Raw genomic sequence first — 27,978 nt, forward strand, 5'->3', positions numbered from 1 at the left:
CTTACTCCTTTCACCTTAGAGTGTGAAAGAACTGGAAATGGAGCGGAACCTTCTCTTCTCCTAGTTATCCACTGGCTCCCGTGACTTCAGTGATCATCTCTACGCTGGCCCTTCAGCTATCTGGGTCAGTTCAGGGGGGTTACCTCCTCCAGGAAGCCTTCCTGGGTCTCTTCCTTGTTGATCCCTTCCTCTTCAAGCATTATTTCTTGTTTTTCACTCCACCCATGCACTGTAAGTAGAACCCAATCTCCTTAAGGGTGGGGACCCTTTGGACACAATCCAGAAGAGTAGAATCAATGATCGCCGGATTGGGAAGCTTTTTCTGAGCTTCTTCCCAGAGCCAGGGCACCCTGGGAACTGTAGGCTTGTTCTTACAGCAGGCATTTCATTATATCTCATGAGTGAACCTGGAATAATGTAACCTGGCTACAAACAGCTGGGAAACTGTTGCTTACAAGGCTTGGGAAGAGGGGGTGCCTTCCCCCCTATTCCTGGCGGACTTCCAGCAGGGCCAGGCCGGTCCATCATTCTGGATCCAGGAAGGAAGGGACGGGATGCTCACCTCAGATGCTTCAGACCCTCGTCGGGGGAGTCCCGGCAGGAGCCGAATGGTGACATTCTCACCGGGACCCCTGAGATTGGCTGGTCCGGCTTCCATTGTTCTCCAGCTGAGAAAAGCCAAAGCTGGAGGCTGATTGACTGGTCCAAAGTATGCAGCTAGAGACCGAATCTAAGACAGGAATCCATTTCCTTGCTCATCATCTCCCCACTCTCAGATTCACATCCATCATCTCACAGCCTGAGATCTGGAAAGTGGATTTTACTAATCCACAGCTGAAAGCCATCTCCACTAAACCAAAGCTTCCTAAACTGGGGTTCAAGACCCCATGTGGACTCTCATAACTGAAATGTAGGAATCACAAAATTATGGTTTTCTTCCAGGAAATGTTTGATTTGTATACCTATTTTATATATCTATGACCCTGGGGTCAGGTGAAAAGGGGTCGCAAGTTTAAGAAGCCCGGCACTGTAATATGTCTGACAAGGGTATCCATTCTTTTTTTGGAGACCTCCAAGGACGGGGAGCTCGCTATCTCTAGCTAGGACAGTTCTCATTATTAGGAGACCTGGAGCTGAAACTGGGCCCTTTGACCCCTCCCTCCTTTGCCTCTCATTCTCTCTTACAACTCAGTCTTTCAGACATTCAAAGACAGTTGTCCTATCCCTTCAAAGCTCACTCACTTCTTCTCCCTCTGCCCATCCTTGGTCTTCTCTCTTCCAGGATAAATATCCTCATTTTTTACAAGCGCTTGTCTAATTCTCAGGAAAAACTTTTCCAAGAAGTCAAGGTTGGCATTTCTGTTCCTGTTTTTCAGATGAGGAAATAGGGGAAATGAGGTACCCAGGGTCACATAGTACATTATGTACTGTGCTTTCTAGAGCCCCCAAGTTGGGGCGCCAAAATGTCCTGTCCGGACTAACTCCCTGGAGGATCTCGGGACCAGCCCGAGGCCTTGGTCTTAGTGGAGGAGTGATGAGGCAGGGCCCTACTTGGATGGTCAAAGATGTAACCCTTTTATTTCCAGGTCTCTCAGCCCCTAAATACCTTGGTACAATTACATCCCTACAGCACACTGAGCATGTGCTAAGTAGAAGCACCTTGCTATTATTAAGTAAACACTTCTTTTACTCTATCTCTTGTTTCAAGTAGAACACACAAGTTGTCACATACCCCTTGACTTCTCAGGAAGAGTGAGAGGGAGATGAGCCGAACCAGACATTGTCAGTGGGTTCCCTCTGGGCTGAAGTTCCCTCACTATCTGTAACTCTGTATACAGTAAATGGTAACGCCAACATTCTTAGACCAGAATTCTCTCCTGCACGTATATCCTGGCAGTGACTGAAGCTCAGCATTTCCCAGAAACCAGAAGCCTTTTCCCCTACAATGGCTCCCTTGCTTAACCTAGATATTTCTTTATCTCCCCTGGCTGTGATGTGATAGCATTCTCTTTCTAAGATAAGCCCACAAAGGGAATGACCAGGATATGTACGCCAGGGCCAGGCGGTTAGAACCAGCCACAAAAAAGACTGTGGGGGCTCAATGTGGGGGTCACAAGAGTCAAGGAAGGCTTTATGGAAGAGGGGAGGCTGGGGCTAAAGCTGGCTTAGCTGAAGTCCCTGAAAAAGGAGAAATGTTTGAGTCATAGAATTAATGAATTGAGAGCTAGTAGGCACTGCAGAGTCTACCCAGAGCTGCAAGCATTGGCTTTGAACGCCAAAGATCTGGGTTCCAATTCTGCCTCTGTTACTTAGGCAAGCCCCCATATGCTTTTTTTTTTTTTTTTTGGAGATGCTTTTTCTTCTCTCACCTTTTTATTTTTCTGTCACAAGGAATAACTCCCAGAATTGTGGAGGACAAAGGGAATAGGTTTGGAAATGAAGGGGAGAGGAATTCAAAAGCTATCAATAAAAAATAAAATTAAGAAAAGATTGTGACAAATGTTTAACCACTCAAAAAAGAACAAGGCAGCTAGTAGGTGTAGTGGATAGAGCACCAGCCCTGAAGTCAGGAGGACCTGAGTTCAAATCTGATCCTCAGACACTTAACACTTCCTGGCTGTGTGACCCTGGGCAAGTCACTTAGCCCCAATTGCCTCAGGAAAGAAAAAAAAAAAACATTACAGTTTCAAGCTCTTCCTCATCATCCATGTGTATTGTTGAATATATGTTTCTTACAAATGAGTTTTATTTCTTCCATGAAAGAGACCTGAGAGGATTTCTCTCTCTATCAATAGTTTTCTTGGCAGTGAATTAGTTCTCCTAGAATGGAAGAAAATAATTTATTTTTAAAAAATAAAATAAAATAATAAAGGAAAGGACTCTCTAGAATGGAAGGGGACCATTTCTTTTCCTTTGTGGAGATAAAATGGCTGATGCCTGGCCCTCCCCACAATTAACATCTGCTTGCCAATGTCTGTCTATCTGGAGCTCCAGGCTGGGGTTGTAATCAGCACTACCTACTGCCTGACAGCTGGGGTTAATGGGATGACTCACTGGGACAGAACAAGGGGAGGTGATTTCCACTTGGGGGCTGGATTTCTCTAGCCCAGACTGCTCCTGGAGGCTGCCCTGACTGTCTCAGGAGAGCTCAGAGGCCTGTTCAAAATGTATTGTCATATCCATCAGGCGCTGGCGTTCGAAATGGGTAGGACTGAAGTGTGGGGAGCACGCCTGACAAAGGAAAAGAGACTGGGACCATCAGCAAAAGGGAAGGAATTCAATTCCACCAACGTTTTGGAAACACCTACTATTTGCAAGGGGTAGAAGCAGTCCACCAGCATTTATTAAGCACCTACTATATGAGCGGTCCACGAGCATTTATTAATCACTTTCTAGATTAGCCCATAAACATTTAGTAATGTGTCAGGCTTTATGCTAAGTCCTGGGGCTACCAAAAAAAATGGCAAAGAACAGTTTGTGTTCTCAAAAAGCTAACAGAACAGTAGGGGAGACAACATGCAAAGAGCTATGTGCAAACAAGCTTAGAGATGGGATAAGTTGGAAATAATCAACAAAGAGAAAGTATTTATAGGGTTAGGGAACAGCTTTTTGGAGGAGACTTGGAAAAAGTCAGGAGTGAAGAGGCAAGTTTTCCGAGCAAAAGAGACAGAGTCAAAAGACGGAGTGAGTTGTGAGTGGAACGGAGAGCCCACCCACTAAATCCCAGGATGCATGAGGGGTCGGGGAAGGGAAGGTGAGGAAGGCAAGGGAGCATGAAGGACTTTGAATGCCGGCGTAGGATTTCCAGAGAAGCCACTGGAGTTTATGGATAGTGATCCTGTCACAGAGTCGGGTCTAAGCTTTGGGAAGATCAGTTTGCAGGTGAGTGGAAGGTAACCTGGAGCCGTTCCTCCAAATTGCACCAGATTTGCCATTATCTCTTCCTCTGCTTTCATATTGTTCCATCCGATAGGCTACAAACTCCCTGAAGGCAGGAACTGTTTCATTTGTCTTCAGGTCCTAGACCCAGACTTGGCACACAGTAGGTACTCAACGAATGCTTCTTTGAGTTTGTTTAGCTTTCCCAGATAGGATTGGGGTTCAGGGCTTTAGTAAACTTAGTTTACCTTTGGAGAAAGTCCTTTGAGGGCGGCTCCTCCTAGAGCGGGCCTAGGGTAAGCTTAGTCAGCCAGACTTGCCCGGACCTCCCTCCCTGCCCCCAGGACTGGAGCTAACTGTTGATGTGGGCCCAACTCCGGCTGTGTCCCTTTGTTTTTCTGTACCTCGGGGATCATGGGTGGTATGTCTCCCCTTGTAACTGGCGGCCAACCAAACCTTGATGCTTCACGTCACTGGCCTTGGGGAAGCCTGGAAGATGCGACTGAATCATAACCCTTCCTGACATGTCTAGATTTGCAGGGAGTACTCGGGGTGCTGGGAAATCTGTATTGGACTAGGAGGTAAGCATGGCTTCCAACTTAACCTAAGTTGTGTTTCCTTATCTCCGACTCTGTTGTAGTCCCCCTCAGTTTAATTTAAATTCCTCGAGTGCAAAAGTGAACTTGTTTATAAGTTTGTATCTCACGCCTGGGACAATTACAAGCACTGGTCCCGAGTTCAAATCTGACCTCAGACACTTACTGTGTGACACTGAGCAAGTCACAAACTCTGTTCCCTCATCTGTAAAATGAGCTGGAGAAGGAAATGGAACCCCTCTAGGATCTTTGCCCAGAAAACTCCAAATGGGTTTTCTGAAGCTACTCAAAAACTTCCTGTTTACCATCGTAGGCGGTGGTTAATAAATGTTTGCTAATGGATTTTCCCTGAACTCTTTAACTGTGTGGGGTCATAGGCTATTAAAGTCAGAGTTAACCATGGCCTTGGGAGGAGATCTCCATGGTTTTTGTGGCCTGGACCCCCTCTGGAAGTTGTTCTGCTAAAGTCTGTGGGTGGGCTCCCAGATAATATTCCTAAATGCATAAAAATATATATATGTGTGTATGTGTGTGTATAAATATATATGTACATATATTATTTATGCATTTAATGAATAATATGCATTTTTACAAATATATATGTATATATACAAATGTATTATTTTATGCAGTTAGGAACATTATTCTGAGAGAATATATTATATATATATATATATATGTGTGTATATATGTATATATATGTTGGTAAAAGAAGCCAATAATTTAGAAAATTGTGAAGATATATATTTTTTAAAAGTCCACAGACTGCAGGTTAAGAAACTCTGATCTAGTCCACTCTGCTCATTTTACAGAAAAGGAAATTGAGTCATAGAGATAAAAGGACTTGCCCAACAGGAGTCCTAGGATCCTAAAATTGTAACTCTCAAGCTAAAAGGGAACTCAGAGCCTGGATCCTCTAATTTGGCTTGTTCCCATCATGCCGTAGTTCATAAAAGGCTGTGCCTTCAGATCCACCTTACAAAGACCCTGTGAGGAATACAGAGGAAGGGATTGCTGGACTATACAGAGAAGCAAACTTGGGCCCAGAGAGAGAAGGACCAGTGGTGGAGGTTACAGGGAGGTACAATATGGGACCTATCCAATAATAGAACAGGCTGCAAGCTCTGTTCTTTGGAGCTCTCATAGGCTATCTATGAAATAATTTATTTCTGAAACCCGGGGCCAGTGTCCCTTCGTGATATCTCTGTGACCCAGGGGCCTTCTCAGAGGGCAGCAAACTTGTCCTATTCTTGATTTCCAAGGAAAAATGTCTAGTGCTCACCCAGTACTCCATCTTCTTGCCATACAGTCATCCCATCCTCCCCAGTGGGACAAAGAAGAACAATTTATGACCCTGAACTCTTGTTTTCCTGGTCATGGCCAATCCTGGAGGCTTTGTTTATTTAAACAAGTCCCAGTTCTCCCTTTTAATCTACTACTGGCCCAGGCCTTATCTCCCACTAATCCCACCTCCCTGTGCACAACTCTAGTCCTTCCACCACCTCTACTCCCTTTTCCCAGCCTCAGTTTCCTCCTCTGTAAAAAGGGATCTCGCTAGATGATTTCTAAAGGTCTTTTCCTGCATTAAGAATGAAAGGTGGGGCATGGGAAGGTTGCTGAAGGAAGGTTGGCCAGAGCTAGAAAACAGATCCGTGACTAAGTCCAAATGACTTCATTTGTGTGTGAGAAGACACAATAACATACAGCTTCTAAAAGAGTGTCTTGTAATTCTTCGGTAATGCTGTATAATTCTTTGGTAATGCTGTATGATGAGCACAATATCCTTCCCTGCTTTTGAGTCTGAAATTCAATTTATTTCAACAATTATTAGGTATTTTCTGTGTGCCAGACTCTGGGCAGGTTATCTTCCCCAATAGAGTGTAACTTCCTTAAAGCAGGGATTGTTTCAATTTTGCCTTTATATTCTCAATTCCTATCAGGAATACAGTAGGAGCTTAATAAATGCTTGTCGGTTCATTGTTTGATTTATGCTATATGACCTGATTCTTGCATTCCACCCTGTTGTGTGGTCAAAAATCAAGAGGACCCAAGTTCATTTTTCACCTCTGATACTGCCTATGGTGACTTTGGGCAAGTGACAGATCTGAAACTGAAAAAGATCTCTGAAATCTTTTTACAGATAAAAAACTGAGAGAAAATGCTTGCCCATGGCCACACATAGAGTCAGAAGTCTAGAGCCGGAAGAGATATTAAAAGGTTATTGAGTTCAGCCTCCTAGTTTACAGAGGAGGAAATTGAGGCTGGGGAGAGGAAAGGGTTAATGAAGTAATTTACCCAAAGATATCCTGCCAGGACTTTGGATTCTTCAGATCCAAATTTCTGCTACCCCTGCTCCCACACTAGTTCAAGGAGGTAGTGAATGAGCATTTATTAAATGCTTACTGTATGCCAGGCTCTATGCTGAGCACTTTACAAATGTTACCTCAGTTGATCCTCTCAAGAATCCTGGGTGGGGAGGGGGTTATTACCCACCTTTTATGATTAAAGAAACTGAGGCAGGTAGGTTGTGACTTGCCGAGGGTCATCCAGCTGCTACTATCTGAGGCAGAATTTGAACTCGGGTCCTTGTGCTCCATCTGCTGAGCCATTTTGCAAGCTAAGTGCAGTGCCTCAAGTGCAGCGAAAGATCCTTAGAAAATATGACAAATGAAAGGGAAAGGGGCTTTCTTGCTTTAAAGCCCATTTGCCAGCCATGTGACCCTAGTTATATGACATTAGTCTTGGAGTCTCCCTCAGTTGTTGCATCTGTAAAAAGGAGTTTTTGTGGAGTAATGGAAAGCATGCTGGAGGACTTGAATTCAGGTTCTGCCTTCTCCTTAATTGCACGTGACTTTGGGAAGACCCCCCCCCCCTCTCAGGGTCTCAGTTTCCCCATCTGCTAAATGAAGTAGCTGGACGGACAGGATTGGTAAACTGGCCCCATAAATGCTTTTGCTGCCTTTGTCACTGGAGGGGGGGGACACTGTGGTCGCTGTCCACTGGGGAGCTGGTGCTGATCTCACAATTATAGCCTTCGAGGGCTTTAGCAGGCTCATGGGAAACATGGAAGGAGAGTCGCTGCTGGCGCTAAGGGAGGACTTAGATTATTTTTAGTATCTGATAGTAATTAAGGAGCCCAGAGGGGGAATTGGTGGAGCTGGGCTGTTTAATTAATACTAAAAGGCAGGTAGAAGGGAAGCTCCCATCAGCCCCCAGCCTGACTTTGTAGCAGCAAGCCAGATGTGCCCTAAGCTCAATGAGAACACCAGACAAGAAGCATTAAAACATGGGGCGGGAGGCTGGTGGGCCTCCCAGTGAGCTTATCGTCCCGGTGACTTCCCCGAGTGACTGGCAGCTCAAATTCACCTTGCATTGTGGGTGCCGCTCGTGTGTGCACAGCAGAGAGGAAAAGACAGAGACAAAGGTGACCTTGACATCCCTTCCTGGGAGTCTGAGCCTAGCATGGGGTGTTCAGCCCAGCCGTGTGGAGGGGGAAACGGGGAGTAGGGTTGGTACCTCCCTCCCCCTCTGCGGAACATCCAGAGAGCGCAGACGCTGTGGTCGTCCTGGCCGATAGCTCGTCGTACAAAGATAACACAGAACAGCAGGGGCTCCCGAAGGAGGGGGCTGGCTGTCAGAGGCCCGACATAACAGAGCTGAATGTCAGCTGGCACCGGGGAAGCTGAGCACAGGGTAATTATCACCTGTTTGCCATGAGCGGAGAGCAGTGGATTTTTTAAAAATACAAATATTTTACTGTTTAATTTAGTGCTGACACAGTTGGTGGAGTCTCACCAGTGCATGGCAGGCTGCAGTCCCCTGTGATCCTGGGAGAAGAGACAGCACTTACTCTGAGATCTCCCTTTTCCTAGCTTCGTGACTGCCCATCCCATCCTGCTTGATGCTTACTTCCCACGGGATCGTGGGCAAGACACTTCTTCCTACCTTGGTTTCCTCCTTTGTAGAATGAGACAATTGGACTCTAAGGTCGATTCCCTTTTCCTAGCTTCATGACTGCCCATCCCATCCTGCCTTGGATACTTACTACCAGTGGAATTGTGGGCAAGACGCTTCTTCCTGCCTCTTCTGTAAAATGAGACAATTGGGCTCTGAGGTCACTTCTAGATGTAAATCTGTGAACTTATAAGTTCGTCTCTTTGTACCTGTTTCCTCCTCCATAAAGTGGACTAGGTGGCTCGTGAGGCTTCTTCCTTTCTTAATTCTGAAAAAGAGTTGGACCTTGAAGAGTGACTGAATGGGGTGTTGTGAGTGGATAGAGAGGAGGAGGAAAGTTACCAGATTTAGAGAGCAGCATGAGCAAAGACCTGGAGGTAGGATAGGAGAACCCCTATTTGAAGGCCAACGAAGAAATCGGCCTGACTGAAGGGAACGGTTTGTAGAGGGAGAAGAGTTGGAGGAAAGACTGGAAGGAGGAATGAATAAAATCACAAAGGGCCTTGAATGCCAAAATGAGAGGACTGGACTTGATCCGGGTAGTTTGATCTGACATTTGAGGGTCAGTCTGAGAACGAGGTCAATAAAAAGCATTACTCTAAGATGCCATTAGGGGAAGATGAGGCTTGGCTCAACTTTGGGGAGATCAAACACTGATGGTCTTGCGGCTGTATGGAGTCTGTAAAAGACTCGGCTCTTTACCACTCTGTCGATGCCCTAAAATTTCTCCTTGGGGTGTAGGCTCTGTCCTGAGGCTCCCTAGTAAAACTTATTAAATCAGTTTATCAATATTAAAAATCAGTTTAAAAATAATTGATTAAAAAATCACTGGCTCAATTGATTACCAGACATTGATTAGACTCCTGCAGTGTACCCAACACTGGGGTACAAAGACAAAAATAAATGTATTTATCCTCAAGGAAATTACATTCTACGGGGCTAAAAGAGTAGAGATGTAGAGGGAGATTGAAAAATATAAACATAGTATGCCGATGCAATTTGGAGGCAACATAGGAACATAAAAGTAAATACAATATTTATGAAGTCAGGCCAGATGTTTAGTACTGTCTTGATCTCGGGAAATAAAGTGGTTGCCTTTATTGAAGGGGCAGTGATAAACAATCTGTAGTATTTGAATAAAATGGCATGGCTGAGCCGGAAGAAATGAGGAACATTCAAAACTTCAGAGAGATTTGGGAAGATTTGTTAGAATCAATGCAACGGCAAATGAGCCAATGCAAGAAAACAATCCATATGGTGACGGGGTTAAGAACAAAGGAGAAACAAGATTGCCTGACATCAGAGTTCTGGTGAGGGGCAGGGCCCAAGTCTGGATTGCAGGAAACTGATCACTGTGCCTCCTTTTTTTGGGGGGGGAGAGTGTATGTAACTTATACATTTTGTGATTGTGGATTGTTTTATGTACATTATTACAGACATTTGAGGTGGGTTCTACAAGTAACATTGTCCCCATTTTACAGATGAGGGAACCAAGGCTCTTACAGCTGACATCCATTTGGACTAGCCCAGCTATTCAGGGTTGACATTTAAATTTAAGTTTCTTCCTAGTCGAAATTCACCCTTTCCGGCTACAAAATTGTGCATATTGACCCAATAGTGCCGTTGTTGGGTCTGTATCGCAAGGAAATTATAAAGGAGGGAAAAGGACCCACGTGTGCAGAAATGTTTGTAGCAGTTTTTTTTTGTGATGGCAAAGAATTGGAAAAGGAGTGGATGCCCATCAATTGGGGAATGACTGAGGAAATTATAGTACATGGAGGTAATGAAGTATTATTGTTCTATTAAAAAATGATGAGCAAGCTGATTGTAGAAAGGCTTGGAGAGACTTACATGAACTGATGCTGAGCGAAACAAGCAGAACCAGGAATACATTGTATACAGTAACAGCAAGAACATGCCATGATTGGGCAGCTGGTGGTGCTGTGGATAGAGCACCAGCCCTGAAGTCAGGAGGACCCGAGTTCAAATCTAACCTGACACTTAATACTTCCTTGCTATGTGACACCCGGGCCAGTCACTTAATCCCAATTGCATCAGAAAAAAAAAAAAAAAAGTACAATGATCCATTATCAAAGGCTTGGTTCTTCTCAGTGGTTCAGTGATCCAAAGCAATCCCAATAGACTTTGGACAGAAAATGCCATCTGCAAACAGGAAAAAAACTAAGGAGACTGAATATAAATCAGCACATGCTACGTTCACTTTTTCTATTTTTTTTCCCCTCTTTTTCATGGTTTTTCCCTTTTGCTTTGATTTTTCTCTGTCAACATAATTCATAAAACAATGTGTGCTAAAATAAATAAATAAAGTTCAGCCCTTTCCAATACATCAAGCAAGAGAGTATCTGGAAAGTGCTTCACGGACCTTCAGAAGCAACAAAAATGTGAGCTATTAATCATTACTTATGCCCATCTTTTTAATTCTAAATGTGGTTTAGTTACAGTTCGTGTCCGCTGCCTTTGAGCCTCCAACCAGCCCAAGCTGCATCCCCACACCGGGCTGTCCCTACTTCCTGAGTTTGGGCACGTCCCCAGGCACAGTGAAGCCACTGTCAGTAAATAAGCATTTATTTGGCACCTCCTGTGTGCGGTGTGCTATTTTAAGCCTATATTGTTCTTGCCTTCCAGGTCATTGCGGTAGTCATGGACCTTTTCACAGATGGGGACATCTTCCTGGACATCGTCAATGCCGCCTATAAGAGACGAGTCCCTGTGTACATAATTCTGGATGAGGCAGGCGTCAAGTTCTTTCTAGAGATGTGCCGGACCCTGGAGCTCAATGATTTCCGAATCCGGGTACGGCCTCGAGCCCCGAGAAGACATTGGGGAAAGGCCATCTCTGAAAGGGATCCTCTCCCACTTTTTCTGCTCCCCACCCAAATCGGAGCGTAACCTCCAAAGCCAATAACAAATCAGTCTGCAGCCTCTACTCCCGGAGCGAGGAGGGAAGGGCTCCTCGGCCTTGGTTCTGATGCAGATCAGCTCCCTCAATATGGAGCCTTTCCCTCTGAGGGTGGCCCCTTGTTAGGACCCCAATCCTTGTTAGGACCTTGCATTTAGCTAAGAAGAATGTGTATATAGCTAAGGAGAGGAACATATTTATTTATTTATTTATTGGGTGTTTTATTATATTTATTACTAATATTGGAATATAAAAATAATCTTAATCATCTATTTTCCTCCAAAAAAAACAAAAAAAAAAAAAAAGAAAGAAAAGAAATGATATGTCCACTGGCCCTGAAGTCAGGAAGACCTGAATGCAAATGTAGCCTCAGACACTTAACACTTCCTGGCTGTGTGACCCTGGGCAAGTCACTTAACCCCAATTGCCTCAAAAAAAAAAAAAGAAAAGAAATTATATGTCATTGGACTTCACAACAATCCATACTATGGATAATATGATTATTCCCATTTTACAGAGGAAGAAAATGAGATTCCAATTCAGCTAGGAAGGAGCTGAGTAGGATTCGACCTTGGGACCTCATGATTCCGGGCCCCGGATTCAGGCAGAGTGGGAGAGAGCTGCTCTGGGCGAACAGTCTAGTTCCACTCTTGTCCACACACTAGTGACCCAGGCCCGAAGGACGCTTCATTAAGGTTTCCAGAGGGTGGGGGAAGGGTTAGACCTGCTTCTGCTGGGGTCAGGGATGGCCCGCAGGGCGGGGAGAGTTCTGCCATCCCAGACCCAACAAGGTGGGTCATTGATTTCTGCTCCCCTCTCCCCACCAGAACATCCGAACTCGCTGTGTGACTGGGGTCGGGTTCTATATGCCCGCCGGCAAGGTCAGAGGGAGTCTGTCCTCCAGGTTCCTGATGGTGGACGGTGACAAGGTAGCCACGGGGTCCTACAGGTGAGTGGGGCTGTGAGCGGGGGGAGGGGGCCCGGACCCCGCCTCCCTCGGAGCCTGGGCCACGGGACTAAGAGCCTCGTTTCCCCTTCCAGCTTCACGTGGCGCTCCTCCCACGTGGACAGAAACCTCCTCCTGGTACTGACGGGGCAGCACGTGGAGCCCTTTGATGTGGAATTCCGGGAGCTCTACGCCATCTCGGAAGAGGTCGACCTGTACCGAGAACTGGGCCTGACGGGCCTCAAATACTCCTCCACGGTGGCGCGTAAACTGATCAACCCCAAGTACGCGCTGGTGGCGGGCAGCCGCCAGCCCCCCGGGGAGATGATGCGCTGGGCGGCCCGCCAGAAGCAGGAGGCCGGGGCCGGGGGCAAGGAGGAGCCGGAGGAGGGAGGCGGGGAGGGCTCCGAGTCGGCCCGGCGCCTCGACAGCTTTCTCCACGACCTGCTCACGCTGGACCAGATTCTGCCCGTGACGGACTTCCCCACCCCGGAGAAGGCGGGCTGGAAAGGCGACAGGTTATATTCCCCCAGACTGCCAGAACCGAAGCCCAAGGGCAAGGAACCGTCCATCCGGGGCAGGAAGACTGAGACGAACGGCGCAGCCGGCGGCGGCAAGGAGGGCAGACGGTCGGGCGGCAGGTTCAGCTGGAGGCTCAAGCGTGCCCAGGCCGCCAACGGCATGGTCAGTTCCCACTCCAGCGAGACCTTCTCCGAGGGGGAGTTTGTGGTGGTCCGGAGGCCGCCCCGGACCCGGGCGTCCACGGCCCCAGCAACGGCGTCCACAGCAACGGCAGCGTCTCAGGTGGGGATCTCGCCCCGTCCCCTCTCTCCCACCCCCCCTCCCCCTGACCCTTCCCCCAGCCAGTGCACAGCACCAGTTCTGCTCCATAGCCTGCGAGACGCTTCTTGTATCGCTCTCTTGTTTGGCCATCATCTTCTTTTGCAGATGCATCCACCAGCCCCAGCCCGGCCCGCTCCGGCCGATGTTGCCGCGTGGCCTGGCTCGTTTGCAGTGGGCATAATTAGCTGGATCCCCTCTGGGGCTGGGGGCGGCTGCCCCTCTGAGCTTTGTTGGTTTTATTTTTGTTTTTCTGTCTTCTAAGAATGGGTCCATCCGTGCCTTAGCTGGGAGCTGCTGGATGCTGGGGTTAGGTCTAATTTATCTCAGTTTCCCAGCTTTGTGGGGAGAGCCGCTGATAATCTGGGCTCTTCCTGTTCTCCAGCCTCAGAACTAGATTTGGCCCCTGGCACAGGAGGGGAAACTGGAGAAGAGGCTGAGAAGGGCTCACAAGGGGACCTGGGAGCCGGCCCAGGCTACTTTAGAAAGCCCTTGGCCCTGCCTCTTACTGGCCGAGTGCCTTCGGGCAAAGCCATTCCCCCTTGCTAAGACTCAGTTTCCTGATTTGTAAGATAGGAATCACACTTCTCAGGATTAGGAGAAGGAGCCTGCCTTTAGGGTCAAATCCCCCATTTTGCACTGATATACGAGTTGCTTTTGACCCTCCCTGACCTTTAAAGCCTCCTCTTCTTTAAGGAGAAAGGGCTAAATTCCCAGCATCTTTCAGGTTCTTAAATCCTAGGATCTTTCTTCCTAAGCCAAAGAGAATTTCCCTCCCCCTTTTTGGATGTAACTAAGGATTTTGCCTTTGCTTTGGTGAGTCACCAGTAAGGTTCACCGCCCTAGGGCTGTTGGGGCTTCTGAGATCCTACTGCAGCCACATGGGGCGTAGGGAAAACTCGGGGCCTGGGAACTACCAAGGAGGTGTCCACCATGGAGGCAGCCTGCATCTCGGGGAGGGCTGGCCTTTCCCAAGGCTCCCTGCCTCCCGGCCCCTCTCGGTTATGCAAGCAGCCGAGCCTTGGACTTCTCAAGTTTTAAAAGAACTTAAAGATTGTTGAGTCGAAACTCTTGTTTTAGAAAGATTTGGAAAGGGAGGCCCAGAGAGAGTGAGTTAGGGTAGAAAGAGACCTTAAAAGTCCCAGTCCCATTCCCACATTTCACAAAAGGAAACAGACCCAGAAGTGGAGTCCCTCAAGTCAGGATCTGAACCCAGCTCCTCTGACTCCCAATCCACCTCTCTTTCCACTGGATGTGCTCCCACTGCAGGAGGGAAGGAGCTGGTTGGTGCTCCTTCCCGTTCCTCATCCCAAGTTTTTACCTCCCTCCCATGATGCACTTCCTTGTGCATCTTTCAGAGAGGAAGGGTTGCCATGGAGAACACCTGGCAAGGAAGGAGAGAGAAAAAGGAAGAGAGGAGAGCCCATTCTGGAAAAGGGGAAGCCATCTTTCCCCCAAGAGATGTCTCCATAGAAACCCCGGGACCCCACTGCTTTGCCCTTTCCCTGGGTCTCTGGCAGATTGCCCCACCTTTAGGGGGTCTCCCCACACCTCCTGCTCGAACAACCGCAGCGGTGGCTGTGTAGAGCTGGGAGGAGGGGAGTCCCTGGAAGCAGAGGAGGGGCCCAGAGAAGTGGAGATGAGGGGGAAGAAGGTCAGGACACCTGAGCGCCAGGAGGACATCACCCAAGGTCACACGAGGCCCCAACTCCTACGGGCCCCCCAGCCTCTCCGACTGGGCTGGGGCCAGATGAAGGGTTGTGAGCATTCTTATATGAATAAGGAGACTTGAGCCCAGAGAAGAAATGACTCCTGGGTAAATGCCCCAGGGACATGGGCTCAGTGGAAGAAAGGAAGAACTCTTCTCTCCCCTAGCCCAAGACTTCCTCTTAATAAATATATAAACTTGGAAGTCTTTTTTTCCCCCTTGCTTCTTATCCACCTAAGAAGTGGATTTGGCATCTGAGGAGCTGGGTTCAAGTTGAGACTTGAGTAATGCCATTTCTGGGTCTCAGTTTCCTCCTGTGAAATGTGGGGGCTAGACTGGGACTTTTAAGGGTCCTTCCCCTTAACGTGCTCTCTCTGGGCCTCCCTTTCCAAATCTTTCTAAAACAAGCCTTTAGATTCAACAGTCTTTAAGCTCTTCAAAATAACTTGAAGGAGGGTCCGGACTGGAACAATCCCAAATTCCCTCGCAGCTCTAACGCGGGCTTCTCACTCCAAGTTTGCCGTTCCCCTGCACGGTCCTGCCCGCTCTGCCACCTTAAGTACCTTACAATGTCTCCTCTAGGGGAAAACTCTGGATCCAGAGCCCCCGGACCCCATGGGAGGGGAAAGGGAGCTGGGCCGGCTTCAGCAAGCAGGAAAAATAACGATGAGGATTCCGGTCTTCATGGAGTTCTAGCCTGTCCTTGGTAGAACAGCCTTTAGGATGGCCGTCAAGGCCACTGGGCACTGCCAGTGTGTCCTCAGAACAAAAGTTCTGGAAGGGAAGTGGTGGTGAGCCCTGGCTACATGAACACACCAGAAAGGCGGCAGGAGAGACGGGCCCTCCCTGAGCCCAGGACACCTTTGAGGGGTCCCAGGACACAAGAATGAGGGACTGAAATTGGAAAACCTGGGGAGGGGATCAAGTCTGCCTTCTGTTCTGCAACCCTCTGGGCAGCCACAAAATGGGGAAGCTGGACTCAGTGGCTTCCGAGATCCCTTTCGGCCCTGACCGTGATGGTGTCCTTTCTCCTCCCCCTGCCCAAACTGCTAAAGGTTCCTGAGAATGGAGATGCTGACAGAGTTAAATCATAGGTTCAGAAGTAGAAGGGTCCTTGGGGGACATCAAGACAGCCTCCCTTGTTCTACAGATGGGGAGACTGAGTCCAGAGAGTTAGGTACCTCCTCCCTGCTCTCCTCCCCAGGTTTCCCCAAAGTCAGAGCTTTTTGGAGCTGGAAGGGACCTCCAAAGCCCTCTACTCCCTTTATATTATTTTACAGAGGGGGAAACTGAGACTCAGAGTTAGGTACCTCCTTCCCTCCTCTGGTTTCCCCAAAGTCACACTGCTATTGAGGAGCTAAAAGGGGTTTCCAAGGCCCTCTAGTCCCTCTACATTATTTTACAGATGGGGAAACTGAGACCCAGAGAGTTAGGTACCTCCTCCCTCCCCAGGTTTGCCCATGGTGACATAGTTGCTGAAGGCTAGGATCAGGCTCTGGAACTGGAAGGGACCTCCAAGGCCCTCTAGTCCCTTCACATCATTTCACAGATGGGGAAACTGAGGCCCGAGTTTTCCTGATTCCAAGCGCAGAGCTCTGCCCGCTGTGGCCATCTGCCATCCTCCTGAGCTCAAGGCCCCAGTAAAGGTGTCTGGTGCTTTTCCCACTTGTTGGTCATTTGGGGGTGGGTGAGAAGAGGCGGGAGAAATAGAACGGTCCTGATAATAACAATAACGAATATAACAAGTAAGGCATTAAGGGTTACAAAGTGCCTTCTTTGCAGAAATCTTGCCAACGGTCCCGTGAGGCAGGAAGCAGTGATCCAGGCAGAAGAAGAATGGGTGTGCCTGGTACCTGGGCTGCACCAGGGGTGGGCAGTGCCCAGGGCCAGACCCCCAGGGTCCTGCTGCTGCCCCCTGTGACCCAGCCCCAGCCCAGGCTTCCTTGGCGTTTTCTGAGAGGCATTTAAGAACTATTCCTTAGGTACCTACTGTGTGCACAGTCCTAGGGGGACCAGGTCCCTGCCCTCAGGGAGCTTACCGTTCCCTCTGTCAGGTGGTTACTAAGTGTCAGGCCCTGGGGGTACAAAGATGGAAAACAAGACTTCCTCTGTCCTCCAAGGGCTTCCGGGGTGATGGAGTTTACAGAGAAGTTTGTGATTAAGACAAGAAAGCAGCCCCTTGGGGCAGGAAAGGGCAGGCTTCTTGGAGGAAGTGGCCCCCAGCCCAAGGAGGAGGAGTGTGAGCAGGGAAGCCTGGGTACCTGTGTGTGAGAGCTGGGGGCAGCCCGCGGCTGCCATGAATCCACAGGGCAGGATGAGGTCGGGGAAGCTTGGTAGACCAGTTGGACCAGAAGAGACCAGGGCACAAAATACATCTGACGGACAAATTGGAGGGAGCAGGGCCGAGGAACTAGGGAGCCCACGGGGGTTTGGGAGGGACACAATCAGTCCTATGCCTACCTGAAAGGCTCACTTGGCAGTGACGTGGATGGGAACAGATGAGTGCTAGAGGCAGAGAGACCCCGAGATCATTGTCCAAATAATGAAGGTCTGATGGAGGATCTAGAGACCTGTCAGTCAGACCATCAATGGGAGAAGGGCAACTTTCATTTATTGTAATGGACTGAGATTTAAAAAGCATTTTCAAGCAACCATCCTATGAGAAGGGGAGTCCCAAAGCCACCGTCCCCCTGTTACAGACAAAGACATCAAATCTTAGAGGGGTCTGTAGGATTTTGAGCAGGAAAAGGTCTAAGCTACCCGTTTTACAGATGAGTAGACTGAGCCCATGGTCACATGGGCAATCACTGAGCCATATTTTCCAACCATGCTATGAGAAGGGGAGTCCCAAAGCCATCGTCCCCCTTTTACAGACAGACACCAGTCTTAGCGGGGTCTGTAGGACTTTGAGCCGGAAAGGGCCTAAGCTTCCCATTTTGCAGATGAGCCGACTGAGTCCAGGGTCACACCGGCCGTCAATCACAGAGACACAGAATGTGAACCAGAAGACATTAATTAGCCCTGCTTCAGTCAGGGGGATGAGAGTGGGTGGAATGGTGCTGTCTTGTGAAGGACCTTGAAGGCCACAGTAGGAAGTGAACTCAGTCTGTAGCAGTGGTCCACTGAGATAAGTGATCTCTGTGTTAGGGACACAAGAAGTAGGATTTGAATCCAGGACTTTTTCCTTGAAAAAATATACTCTGTGGGGTTCTCCCAGGACAGGGAACAAGCAACTGGAATTGAAATAAATCAGAAGGTTAGGACTGAAATGGATCCTGGGTCCTGAGTTCTAACATGGCCTCAAACCCCAGACCCTGTCTGCCTCAGTTTCCTCGGCTGTAAAATGAGTTACAGAAGGAAACTACACTCTGGTTCTGAGTCTCTGCCCAGGAATCTCCCAGTGGGTCATGAGGAGCTGGACGGGACCGAACCACGAGGGCTCCTCACAGATGGCCCTCCCGTCCCCCCTCTGCCGGGTATTTGTGGGGGGGCGCGAACCTCCGGGGAAGAAGGCTTCTCCACAGCTGGCCCTCCTCTCCCAAGCTCTGGCTCGCTTGCCTGCCGCCAAAATGCGGCTGCCTCTGGGGAGGATTTTGGCAACTGCTTAATAGACTTAGCAAAGAAAACGGCCGCTGAGGAGGGGAGGGATGGAGGCTCCGTCCAACTGCAACAGCCTGGGGACTGGAGAGAGGCAGGATCCAATTACCCGGACTGGAAGCCGGCCAGAGCTCCCCCAGCCTGCGGGACAGCAGGGCCCTGGGAAGGGTAGGGAGGGTCCCGGGCTGGCCAGGTCTGCCTCTGAGGGGCCACCGGAATGCTCCGGGGGTGGGAGAAGACGGAGCCAGGAGCCAACATCCGGGCTTCGGGGTCAGATGGCAGAGTCTGGCCCAGCGGGCCACAAACAATGGCGTGTGATGGATTAGAGTGGGCCTGCTCCAGGGGATGGAGCTTATGGGGAGGGGGCAAGGGACTGCTGAGATCAGTGCTGGGAGTCTGTCTGTTTTAGCATCTTTCTCACTAATGGCCTGGAAAAGAGAGATGGCCTGAATTGAGTTCACAGCTGCTAGGAGGTGATGGGAACACTCTTAAAGGGGGAGAGAGGGGGACGGGCTGGGAAAACCCGTTCCTGCCGAAGAGAGGCTAACGGGAAGCGGGATGAGGGAGCCTCGCCGGGACAAAGGCTCAGCGCGAGCCCCCCGAGCAAAAATTCCGCAGCCTGACCCCAAGGATGGGAGCGGATACCCTGCACGGATCCTTGGCGTCCCCGCATGTATACAGGGCATTAAATGCATAGCGTGTAAAGCCCATTGACAAACCGCAGTAGGAGCATCAGCTGGAAGGGACCGGGCACTGGGCTAAGTACTTAAAAAATACCTGATGTGGTCCCCCTAACAGCGTGAGAAGTGGGTGCTATTCACCCATTTTAAAGTTGAGGAAACTAAGGCAGTCGGAGATTAAGTGGGAAGCCTGGGTCACACAGCTCCTGAGAAAGCTCCAAGAGGCAGACTTTGGGGCCCCCAGAGCCCCTCAGTCTATTAAGGCATGTGTGCCCCCTCACTTCAGAGCAGACACATGTCTCTGCTCATCTCAGAAGTCCCCAAGGAGCAGATCTGGCCCCATCCTCTGAGGGAGCATTGTCTCCCTTCTTTGCCCAAAGTAGGTCACCGTCTGGGCTTCAGAGGTAGATGGGAGATCCAGAAGTCCCCAGGGCACAGATTTCTAAGCTTCCGTTGCATGTCGGTCCCGTCACAATCCCGTGAAGCTGACAGAGCCTTTCTCGCAATCATGTTCTTAAATAATTACGATTAAAAGATCATGAAAATAAAGATGTACTTCCCCTCAGCACCATTTCCACATTCACAGAACCCCTGAAATCTGTCCAGGTTAGAAGCCCTTGCTTCCCGACATCAGTGATCCAGGGGAATTGAGCGGTCCTTCGTGACCCTTTCAGGGCGTTCCCAAGGTCAAAGTTATGTTCACAATAATTGCTTTCATTTCTAATACCATAAATATCGATGCAACCCTTATCTCCCTTAGTGGAGAGAGAATTTCAAGGGCTTAAAGAAGGGGTGGCCTTGGCTCCGGGAGGCGCTCCTTCCTCTGGTCACCAGAGTATTTTTTAAGTACTTAGCCCAGTTCCCGGTCCCAGTAGGTACTTAATGAATGTTCCCTTCCAGCTGGTGCTTCTGATGTAGTCAGAGCGGGCAGAGAGGGCGAGAGTGCATTCAGTTTGAGATTAAAAAAAAAGTTTGAGTTGAATTAGAATTATAATTTATAACTACTATTAGGCTCTTTACAGAAGGGTATATAGAATATCATTTGCTATTTACTGAACTGGCTTTTTATATAACGTAATGTAATTATAATTCATATATTATATTATGGGAAATCATTACCATTATTTCCTGAACTACTTTTTATATATTATAAGGTAATAATATATTATGGAATAGGGCAGCTGGGTAGTACAGTGGATAGTGCACCAGCCCTGAAGTCAGGAAGACCCGAGTTCATATCTGACCTTAGACACTTAATACTTCCTGGCTGTGTGACCCTGGGCAAATCACTTAACCCCAATTGCCTCTGCAAAATAAAAAAAGAATAGATATATTATCAAATATCATTACCATCAATTACTGAACTGCTTTTTATATGTTATATAATATATTAAAATATTATTATATTATAGAATATCATTACTGTTTATTGAACTGCTTTTTGATATAATGTTATATAACTATAATATAAATCATAGTTATAAATTATTATAATGCATTTTATTAAATTATAAATCATGATATATGTTATGGAATATTCCTTTTATTTACTGAACTGCTTTTTAATATGTTACATAATTATAGTATATTATATTTCATAATCTATATTATGATATAATTATGGGATATCACTGCTTTTTTGGGATCTTTTAAAAATCTCTGGCATAAATAATAAGTGACTGGATAAAAGAGGGGGGCGGGAATATGTTTACAAATGAAGATGATAAAAAAACAAAAGGTGTCAATAAAATGTTTTAAAGCCTAGGAGGATGTCACTGAATTAACTCAAGCCTGATCCTGAGGATCATAAATATCCAGAAGCTTGAGAGAAAGAAACTTCACAACAGGGATTCTCTTGAATCCATCCAAAATCATTTATTAAGTGCCTACTGTATACCTGGTGCTATACTAAGTGCTGGAGGCACAAAGAATTGTTTAAAAGTTTCTTCCCTTGGGAAGGGGGAGTTTCCACCATTCTAATCCGAGTCTTTCTGTCTCCATCCCTGCAGGTAGAACAAGCCTCAGTCCTGCCAAGTCGAACAACTGTGTGATTTCCTGAGCATGGTGACCACATTGGGCAGGACCCACAGACTGCTCAAGGCTTCTTATGCTCCCTTAACCCCGATGACTGTCTTGACAAGGGTCTCCTGGATGGGACCCCTCGGGAGCCGGCCCATTCACACTCCAGTCTGCAGCCTTCTGCCCTCTGGGCCTCTGCCTCGGTCAGCCTCCTGAATGATGGCCGGGGGTCCCGGACAAAGTTAGTGCTGGATGAAATCAGCTCCATGTTTACATTTAGTGGGAGTGGGAAGGGACACCCCTCCCTTTGTGCTCAATTTGATGGGAACCAAGGGATCCTACTGACCTTGATTATTGTCTTCCTCCTCCCCCTTTTTTTCTTACTGCTGGTGATTCTGGGCCCTTGGGGAAAGCTGGAAGGACAGAAGTATCAGTGAAGAGAGAAGGCTGGTGGTTGGGGGAGTTGGGGGATGATACCTTCAAATACTGGAAGGTTTATTAGAGAAACGATACTCTTTCTGATGGACCCCAGGGGAGCAATGGGTACATGTGACAGATGGGTAGATTTAGGTTTGCCATCTCAAAGAGGATGAACTGCCTTTGGCGGGGGAGCGAGTGCCCCTTTCATGGCGGTATGAAGGGGGAAGCTAGAAAGGGATGGCCATTTGTTTGGGATGCTATGGAGGAGACTAGGTACCTCTGAGGGCTTTGCCACTCTGCACGGGGAGAAGTAGATGTGGAGGAGAAAGGCACATGTGTCTACTCCTTTGTCCTGAGATAAGGAGAAAATTTGGCTTTCTATACCACCGAGATAATTTCCAAAAACCAGACGGGGAAACGGGTGGGCTCTGACCGGCTGCCAGGGAGGATGGATGTCGGTAGGCTTCCTAGAGATTGGAGGCCCAGGGAGCTGCAGGAATCCCCAGGGGCTCTGCCTAGAACCTGAGGCCCAGGCTGAAGTCTCATACCTCCCCCAAAGCATCTTCTCTTACTGCCTTTTTCACACGACAACTTCACAGAAACGAATGGACTTTGGAACCCACCTAGCCGGTCCGACTTCCCCATTGTACAGCTAAGAAAAGAGATTCCTGTGGGGCTGGAGGCAGGGAGAGGGAGTGACTCAGTTCTACGTAGGTACTAAGCGATTATAGCTCACGTTTCTCTTTCAGGGATTCTTAATCTGGGGTCTTGGAACTCGTTTTTTAAATATTTTGATCATCCTGTTTCGGCATAATTTGTTCCCTTTGTTATTCTGTGTATTTATTTTAATGCGTTTAAAAACATGATTTAAATCTCTGGGCAGACTGACGGCCCAGGGAGTCCAGAGAAGGTGGGGAACATGGCCAGAGAAGAGCGTTGGGTCTGAGGGTCTAAGTTCATGCATTCAGTTTGTCTCGGTTTCTTCTCTAAAACACAGAGGTTGCTGGGGTCAAAGGGACTCCTGGCTCTCAGTGTGTGATCTTACTATGGGCAATGCAAGTGTGTGCCCATTTTACAGATGAGCCCAACATTTGACAGGCTTGAGAATAGGGCGATTTTTTGTTTACACTTTCTTCCCTGCCCTGCCAAGGGGAGACATCTTGAGAGCTGGGGCCATTTTGCTTTTGTATTTATATCCCCAGCAAATGCTGCGTCTTATTATATATTTGTTGAATCAATTTCTGGGAGTAATTCTGGTTGGAGCAGAGAGCAGGCTGGGTTGGCCTAGGAGGCCGTGGGTACCCAGCATCCCACCAGCTCCGAGTTCCGATCCTGTCTCTGAAATTCAGGCTAAGATGGTTTTCCCCCAAATAGGCTGGGCCAATGGCCGTGCCGCCGGGCCGAGGCTACCAGCCTGGAGTGTGCCCACAGCTAGTGTCTGGGTGTGTGCCCAGGTTAAGGCGGAACAAGAAAGAACAAGGAGATTGGGCTGCTGGACAGCGGAGGAACCGCATTTCCACTCCATCCCTAGAGAAATGAGAGTTGCTGTCCCCTATAATTAAAACCCAGAGTCTGTAGCCACTCGACCCATGGAGCAAAGGAACCGGATGGTCTGTGACTTTCAATGAGCAAACTTTGTTACTCCCCTCCCCCCCATCTCTTAGGATCCTCGATTTCTTCATCTGTAAAATTAGATAGTTTTCAGTTCTAACAGTCTCTAGATTTATCAAAGCACCAGATTATGGAAGTCGGGAAGAGGAGAACAGAGGTGAGAATGGATACCCCAGTGTGGGCTCAGTCAGAGGAGCTGTGTCTGAATCCGGCCTTTGACGTTTCCTGTCCCAAGATGGGCATCTCATTGCACCTTAATTTCCTGATGCATAAGATGAAGGCGTCCCCTATATGACAAGGAGATGGAGCCCACCGAGCTCACCTCAGCTACAACCACAGCTAAAGCCAGCTACAGACTTTTTAGTCTTTTGGGGAAATACAAGTGGAACCACCGTAGGGGAGGGTGTCAGTGGGGGAGGCGCCATGTTGAAGTCGGAAGCCAGATTCTCACTGGGCTGGCCCAGATCCAGGCTCATTTTGTCCGTGCCTTTGTTAAAAGGGAGAGCTTGATGGGGGGTGGAGAGGAAGAAGGTCGTAAAAAACAGTGAGTTGGTGAGAGGAAGAAAGTGAATCTGGAAATGATGCAATGGCCCAGAAAAATGGATCTGTCCTGAGAGTCCCAAGCGTAAGAGCTAGGAAGCCCCGGGGTGGGGGCCGGTACCACCCTCCCTGGGCTTGAGTTGTCCCCTTTGGGTTAGACCATGCAGGAAAGTCCTGGGGATTAAATGTTGAATGTACATGTCCTGAGGGGGCACAGGGGGAGGTTGGTCAGGCTGGTCAGAGGGATGGAGACTACCTTCCGGGGAGGGCTGCACCCAGGAGCGGTGATCTTGCCACGGCCCTGATCCTTCAGTCAGAAGCTATTCCCACTTGTTTGCTTGCAGAAAGGAAAAGGTAATTGTTTCCAAGAGGGAATGGTGCTGACCCCTCCTCTGAAATTGGCTGGACACTAGCAGTCCTGAGAAGAGGTGGTCCAGGAGGAGGAAGGTCTGCGGGAGGAAAGATGGGAAGTGATGGAAGCGGGAAGAGGGGGTATTCCCCCGGGAGGCAACCTGGAGAAGGTGGGGGGAGAGAATGGAGTGAAGGCAAAGAGCTGGCCCGCCCCATTATGCTGTCCCTCCCCTACACACGCCCCTCGCTGTGTGCCACGTGTGTGCGTGCTTTCATATACACACATTCATTGCCATGTATACGGGACGCGTACATATATAATGTGTGTATTATATACAAATATATTCCGTATACATTCGTGTCTAGATTTCTCTCCCTCCGGGCACATAATGTAGACTGGAAACTCGCCCCACATATGGAGACGAGTCATCCCTGGCCATTCACACTCCCCCAGGCTTCTGACAGGTTAAAGGCCCGGCCTGCAGCTTCAGTCTGAGGACTTGTGCCCGGGTCTTTCTGACTCTGGGGACAGCCTGCCCTCCCACTTAGGACACACTACCTCTCTTTCCTTGCACATATAAATAATCTTTGAATTCAACTGTAAATGAGTGTAAAGATGGAGAACGAAGGTTATACAATATTGTACATACATTGTTATTGTATAGGTGTTATGAAATTTGTGGGGTTTGGTCTAATTTTTCTTTTTTAAATCTTTTGTTAAAAGGGAAAGTTTGATGGGGGTGGAGAGGGAGAAGGGGGAGATGAATGTGAAATTAAATAATAAGCAACCAAAAGATAATAAAAATGCAGTTTAAAAAAAGTAATGTTATTTTTTAAAAAATCAATGAAAAATGAATCTTCCAATGGGGAGGTGATTTGTTTAAAGCTTCCTTTCCAGAGCATCCTGTTTGGGAATTTTCTCTCTCTCTCTCTCTCTCTCTCTCTCTCTCTCTCTCTCTCTCTCTCTCTCTCTCTCTCTCTCTCTCTCATCATCAGGAGGCAGCTCTATTTGGTCCAACAAGTATTAAGTGCCTACTGTATGCTAGGCACTGAGGATACAAAAATGAAACTCTCCTCCTCAAACAGCTTCCTTTCTACTAGATTTCTCATGGATAGGATCATTGTTTTGGAGCTAGAAGGAAACTTAGAAGTCCCTCTCATTTTATAGATGTGGAAACTGAGGTTGGGGAAAAGTGTCCAAAGTGACACAGATAGAAATAATAGACTCAGATTTAAAAAAAAAAAAAAAAAACTGGAACAGACCTTAGAGACCATCTAATCCTCCAACTCCCATTTTACAGATAAAGAAATAGAGGTCCAGAGCAATTAGGAATTTACCCAAATGCCAGAAACTGCTCTGTTCCCCAGTATGAGCTTTTTCTGCTTTCTCAAGAAATCCTACAAATCAAGAGCCATCACGCATGGAGCCTAATTCACCTTCATTGTCCTAATTAGGCAGGACACAAAGAGCCCAGTGGGAAGCTCTGCTCTTGTTTGAGGCGCTCCCTTCTCGGTAGTCATGACTTTCATTCCGGGACACACTCGCTCTCACATATGTACTCACACTTGGGTACACACATGCTCAGATACACAGCGTACACACATGCACCCGAGCACACACACTCAGACACAATGTGTGTACACACCCGGTCTTCCTACCTTCCCTCTCCTCTCCTAGTACCAACTCCTATTGGCCCCTCCCTCCCTTAACCCTTGGGGACCAAGCTCTTGCCTTCCCACCCAACTTTCAGCTCCTCTGACAAAGTCTTCCTAATAATAATGCTGGTGAGGAGAGGTGCGTGGAGCCCCTCGGGGTCCCCTCTCTATTTCTCAGGCCACAGGTATGTTATAGCCAAATCCTTGTGAAAATCACAGATAATTTGTATTTTCTCCTTCTGTTGTTTTATATGAACTTGTTTAGATGAGATGGTATAATAAAATAAGACAACCAGTATAGGGAAGGCTGTTGTCAAATTTCTCTTGTATCTATTAAAATATGAGTATATATGGAGGAAGTCTGGAGACCAGCTGGAACACTAGTGAGAGTTGGAATCAAGGGGATTTCTAGCTTTTCTATTCCAATGTAATCACAGGGAAGATATAGACATACATCTCTTTTTATACATAAATCATAGGTAGCTGAAACTGCAATACACCTTGAGGGAAAGCCATATTCCACTTCCCCTCAAACTCTTAAAAGAGTCCAGAACCTTGAGCCCAAGAGCACTTAGCACAATGTTGGGTACAAAGTAAGTGCTTAATGAATGCTTTTTCATCCAACCATCCAACATCCATCATCCATGCATCCATCCATCCATCTATCCATCATCCTTTTATCTATCCATTCATCTATTATGCCTCATTTATCCATCCTTCCATTATCCATCCAACCAATCAGCTTCCATCCACCCATCAACCATTCATCCAGTCATCAGCCATCCATCATTTATTCATCTCTCCATTATTCATCCATCCACCCATCATCTATCCATCTGTCCATCCATAATTTCTATCCATCCATCTCTCCATAATCCATTATTCAACTGTGCATCCATCTATCCATCATCACCCATCCACCAACTATCATCATCCATCATCCAAACATCCACCATCCACCCATCCATTCACCCATTTTGGAATCATGGAAAGAACACAAGTCAGACTCAGAAGACTTATTTCAAGTCCTATCTATGACTCTTGCTAGTTATGTGAATAAGTCTAACCCATTCACCTCTTTCGCACTTCTTTCACTTTCCAAATCTAGAAAATGAATATAACACTCACACTAGCTATCTCATAGGATAACTGTCAGAACTGTGTGGGAAAATCCCAATATGTTTTAGAAATGTGAGTTATTATGGAGTACCTAGAGGTACTCTCAACTTATGAAGAAAATGCGCTAGGTGAGAATCCACCAGATTCAGAGTATTCTTTGGGTCCTCACTAGTTATATGTATATTACAGTATAAAATATGTATAATATAAAATCTATAGCATATACATTCATGACATATACATGTAATGAGACATATGTGAATATCACACACGTTCCCTTCCTTCTTTTTTTCTTGCTTTTTTCCTTCCTTTTTCCCCCCTCCCTTCTCTCGTCCCCTCACTCCTTTCCCTTCTTCCTCCTTTCTTCCTTCCTTCCTATCTTCTTTCCTTCCTTCCCTCCTTTCTTCTTTCCTTCATTTTCTCTTTCCTTCCTTCTTTTCCTCCTTTCTTTTTTCCTTCCTTTCTTCCCTCCCTCACTCCTTCTTTCCCTGCTTCCCTCCTTTCATTGTTCCTTTCCTCCCTCCCTCTCTTCCTACCTCCCTTTGTCTCTCCTTCCCTCCCTTCTTCCCTCCTTTCTTCCTCCTTTCCCTCTCTCCTTTCCTCCCTCCCTCCCATTATAAACTGGCAATAAATAAATGAATGTTGTATTTTTGTTTTTTAACTTGGAAGGAGTTTAAATCTCCAGCCAAATTTAAATATAATGATGGTATCTGTGCTATTCTTTTTTATTTCAGAAACTAATATCCTATCCCTAAGATGGTATTTGTCCTTTCATGACAACTTTTTTCTGTAATTAGGCCCTAAAAGTAAAGCATCTTCTGGTTTCTACAAGCTTCCCATATTAGATTTGTATCTTAGTAAAAGATTAAAGTGGCATTGAGGCTTTTGGGATACAATACACTGTATGTATTTGTTCACATTTGTGGGCAGGATTCTTCTCCCAATACTTTATCTCACTGTGGAGTAACTTAGGACTCCGCAGGCCTGTCAGACTCCTCAAGAGCTAACGGGGCTTCCAGATACACTATGTTTGCAGCCCAAGGACCAGACCAGCTCAGTCCAGAGAGATGTAGTCCCAGGGAGGATGCATGATAAAGGACTGAGGATGGGTTTTTCAATTGTAAATAAAGGATAGTGATCAG

At 47.4% G+C, this 27,978-nt stretch overlaps 1 protein-coding gene across 2 annotated transcripts in view; it reads left to right on the top strand.

The window, feature by feature from the left end:
- The window catches only part of FAM83F (family with sequence similarity 83 member F), a 36,849-nt gene extending 11,958 nt beyond the window's left edge, over window positions 1-24,891 (top strand). The window contains exons 2-5 of one of the 2 annotated variants that reach the window (XM_051962067.1): window positions 11,076-11,243; window positions 12,177-12,298; window positions 12,391-13,099; window positions 21,130-24,891. In XM_051962067.1, coding sequence (XP_051818027.1) covers window positions 11,076-11,243; window positions 12,177-12,298; window positions 12,391-13,099; window positions 21,130-21,171 — 1,041 coding nt within the window. In that variant the 3' untranslated portion in view covers window positions 21,172-24,891. Of the gene's footprint in view, window positions 1-11,075; window positions 11,244-12,176; window positions 12,299-12,390; window positions 15,448-21,129 lie in introns of those variants that run through there. The other variant, XM_051962066.1, reaches the window with a different exon arrangement.
- The last annotated feature ends 3,087 nt before the right edge of the window (window positions 24,892-27,978 follow it).

Source organism: Antechinus flavipes, chromosome 5, assembly GCF_016432865.1.
Source record: "Antechinus flavipes isolate AdamAnt ecotype Samford, QLD, Australia chromosome 5, AdamAnt_v2, whole genome shotgun sequence".
NCBI lineage: Eukaryota > Metazoa > Chordata > Mammalia > Dasyuromorphia > Dasyuridae > Antechinus > Antechinus flavipes.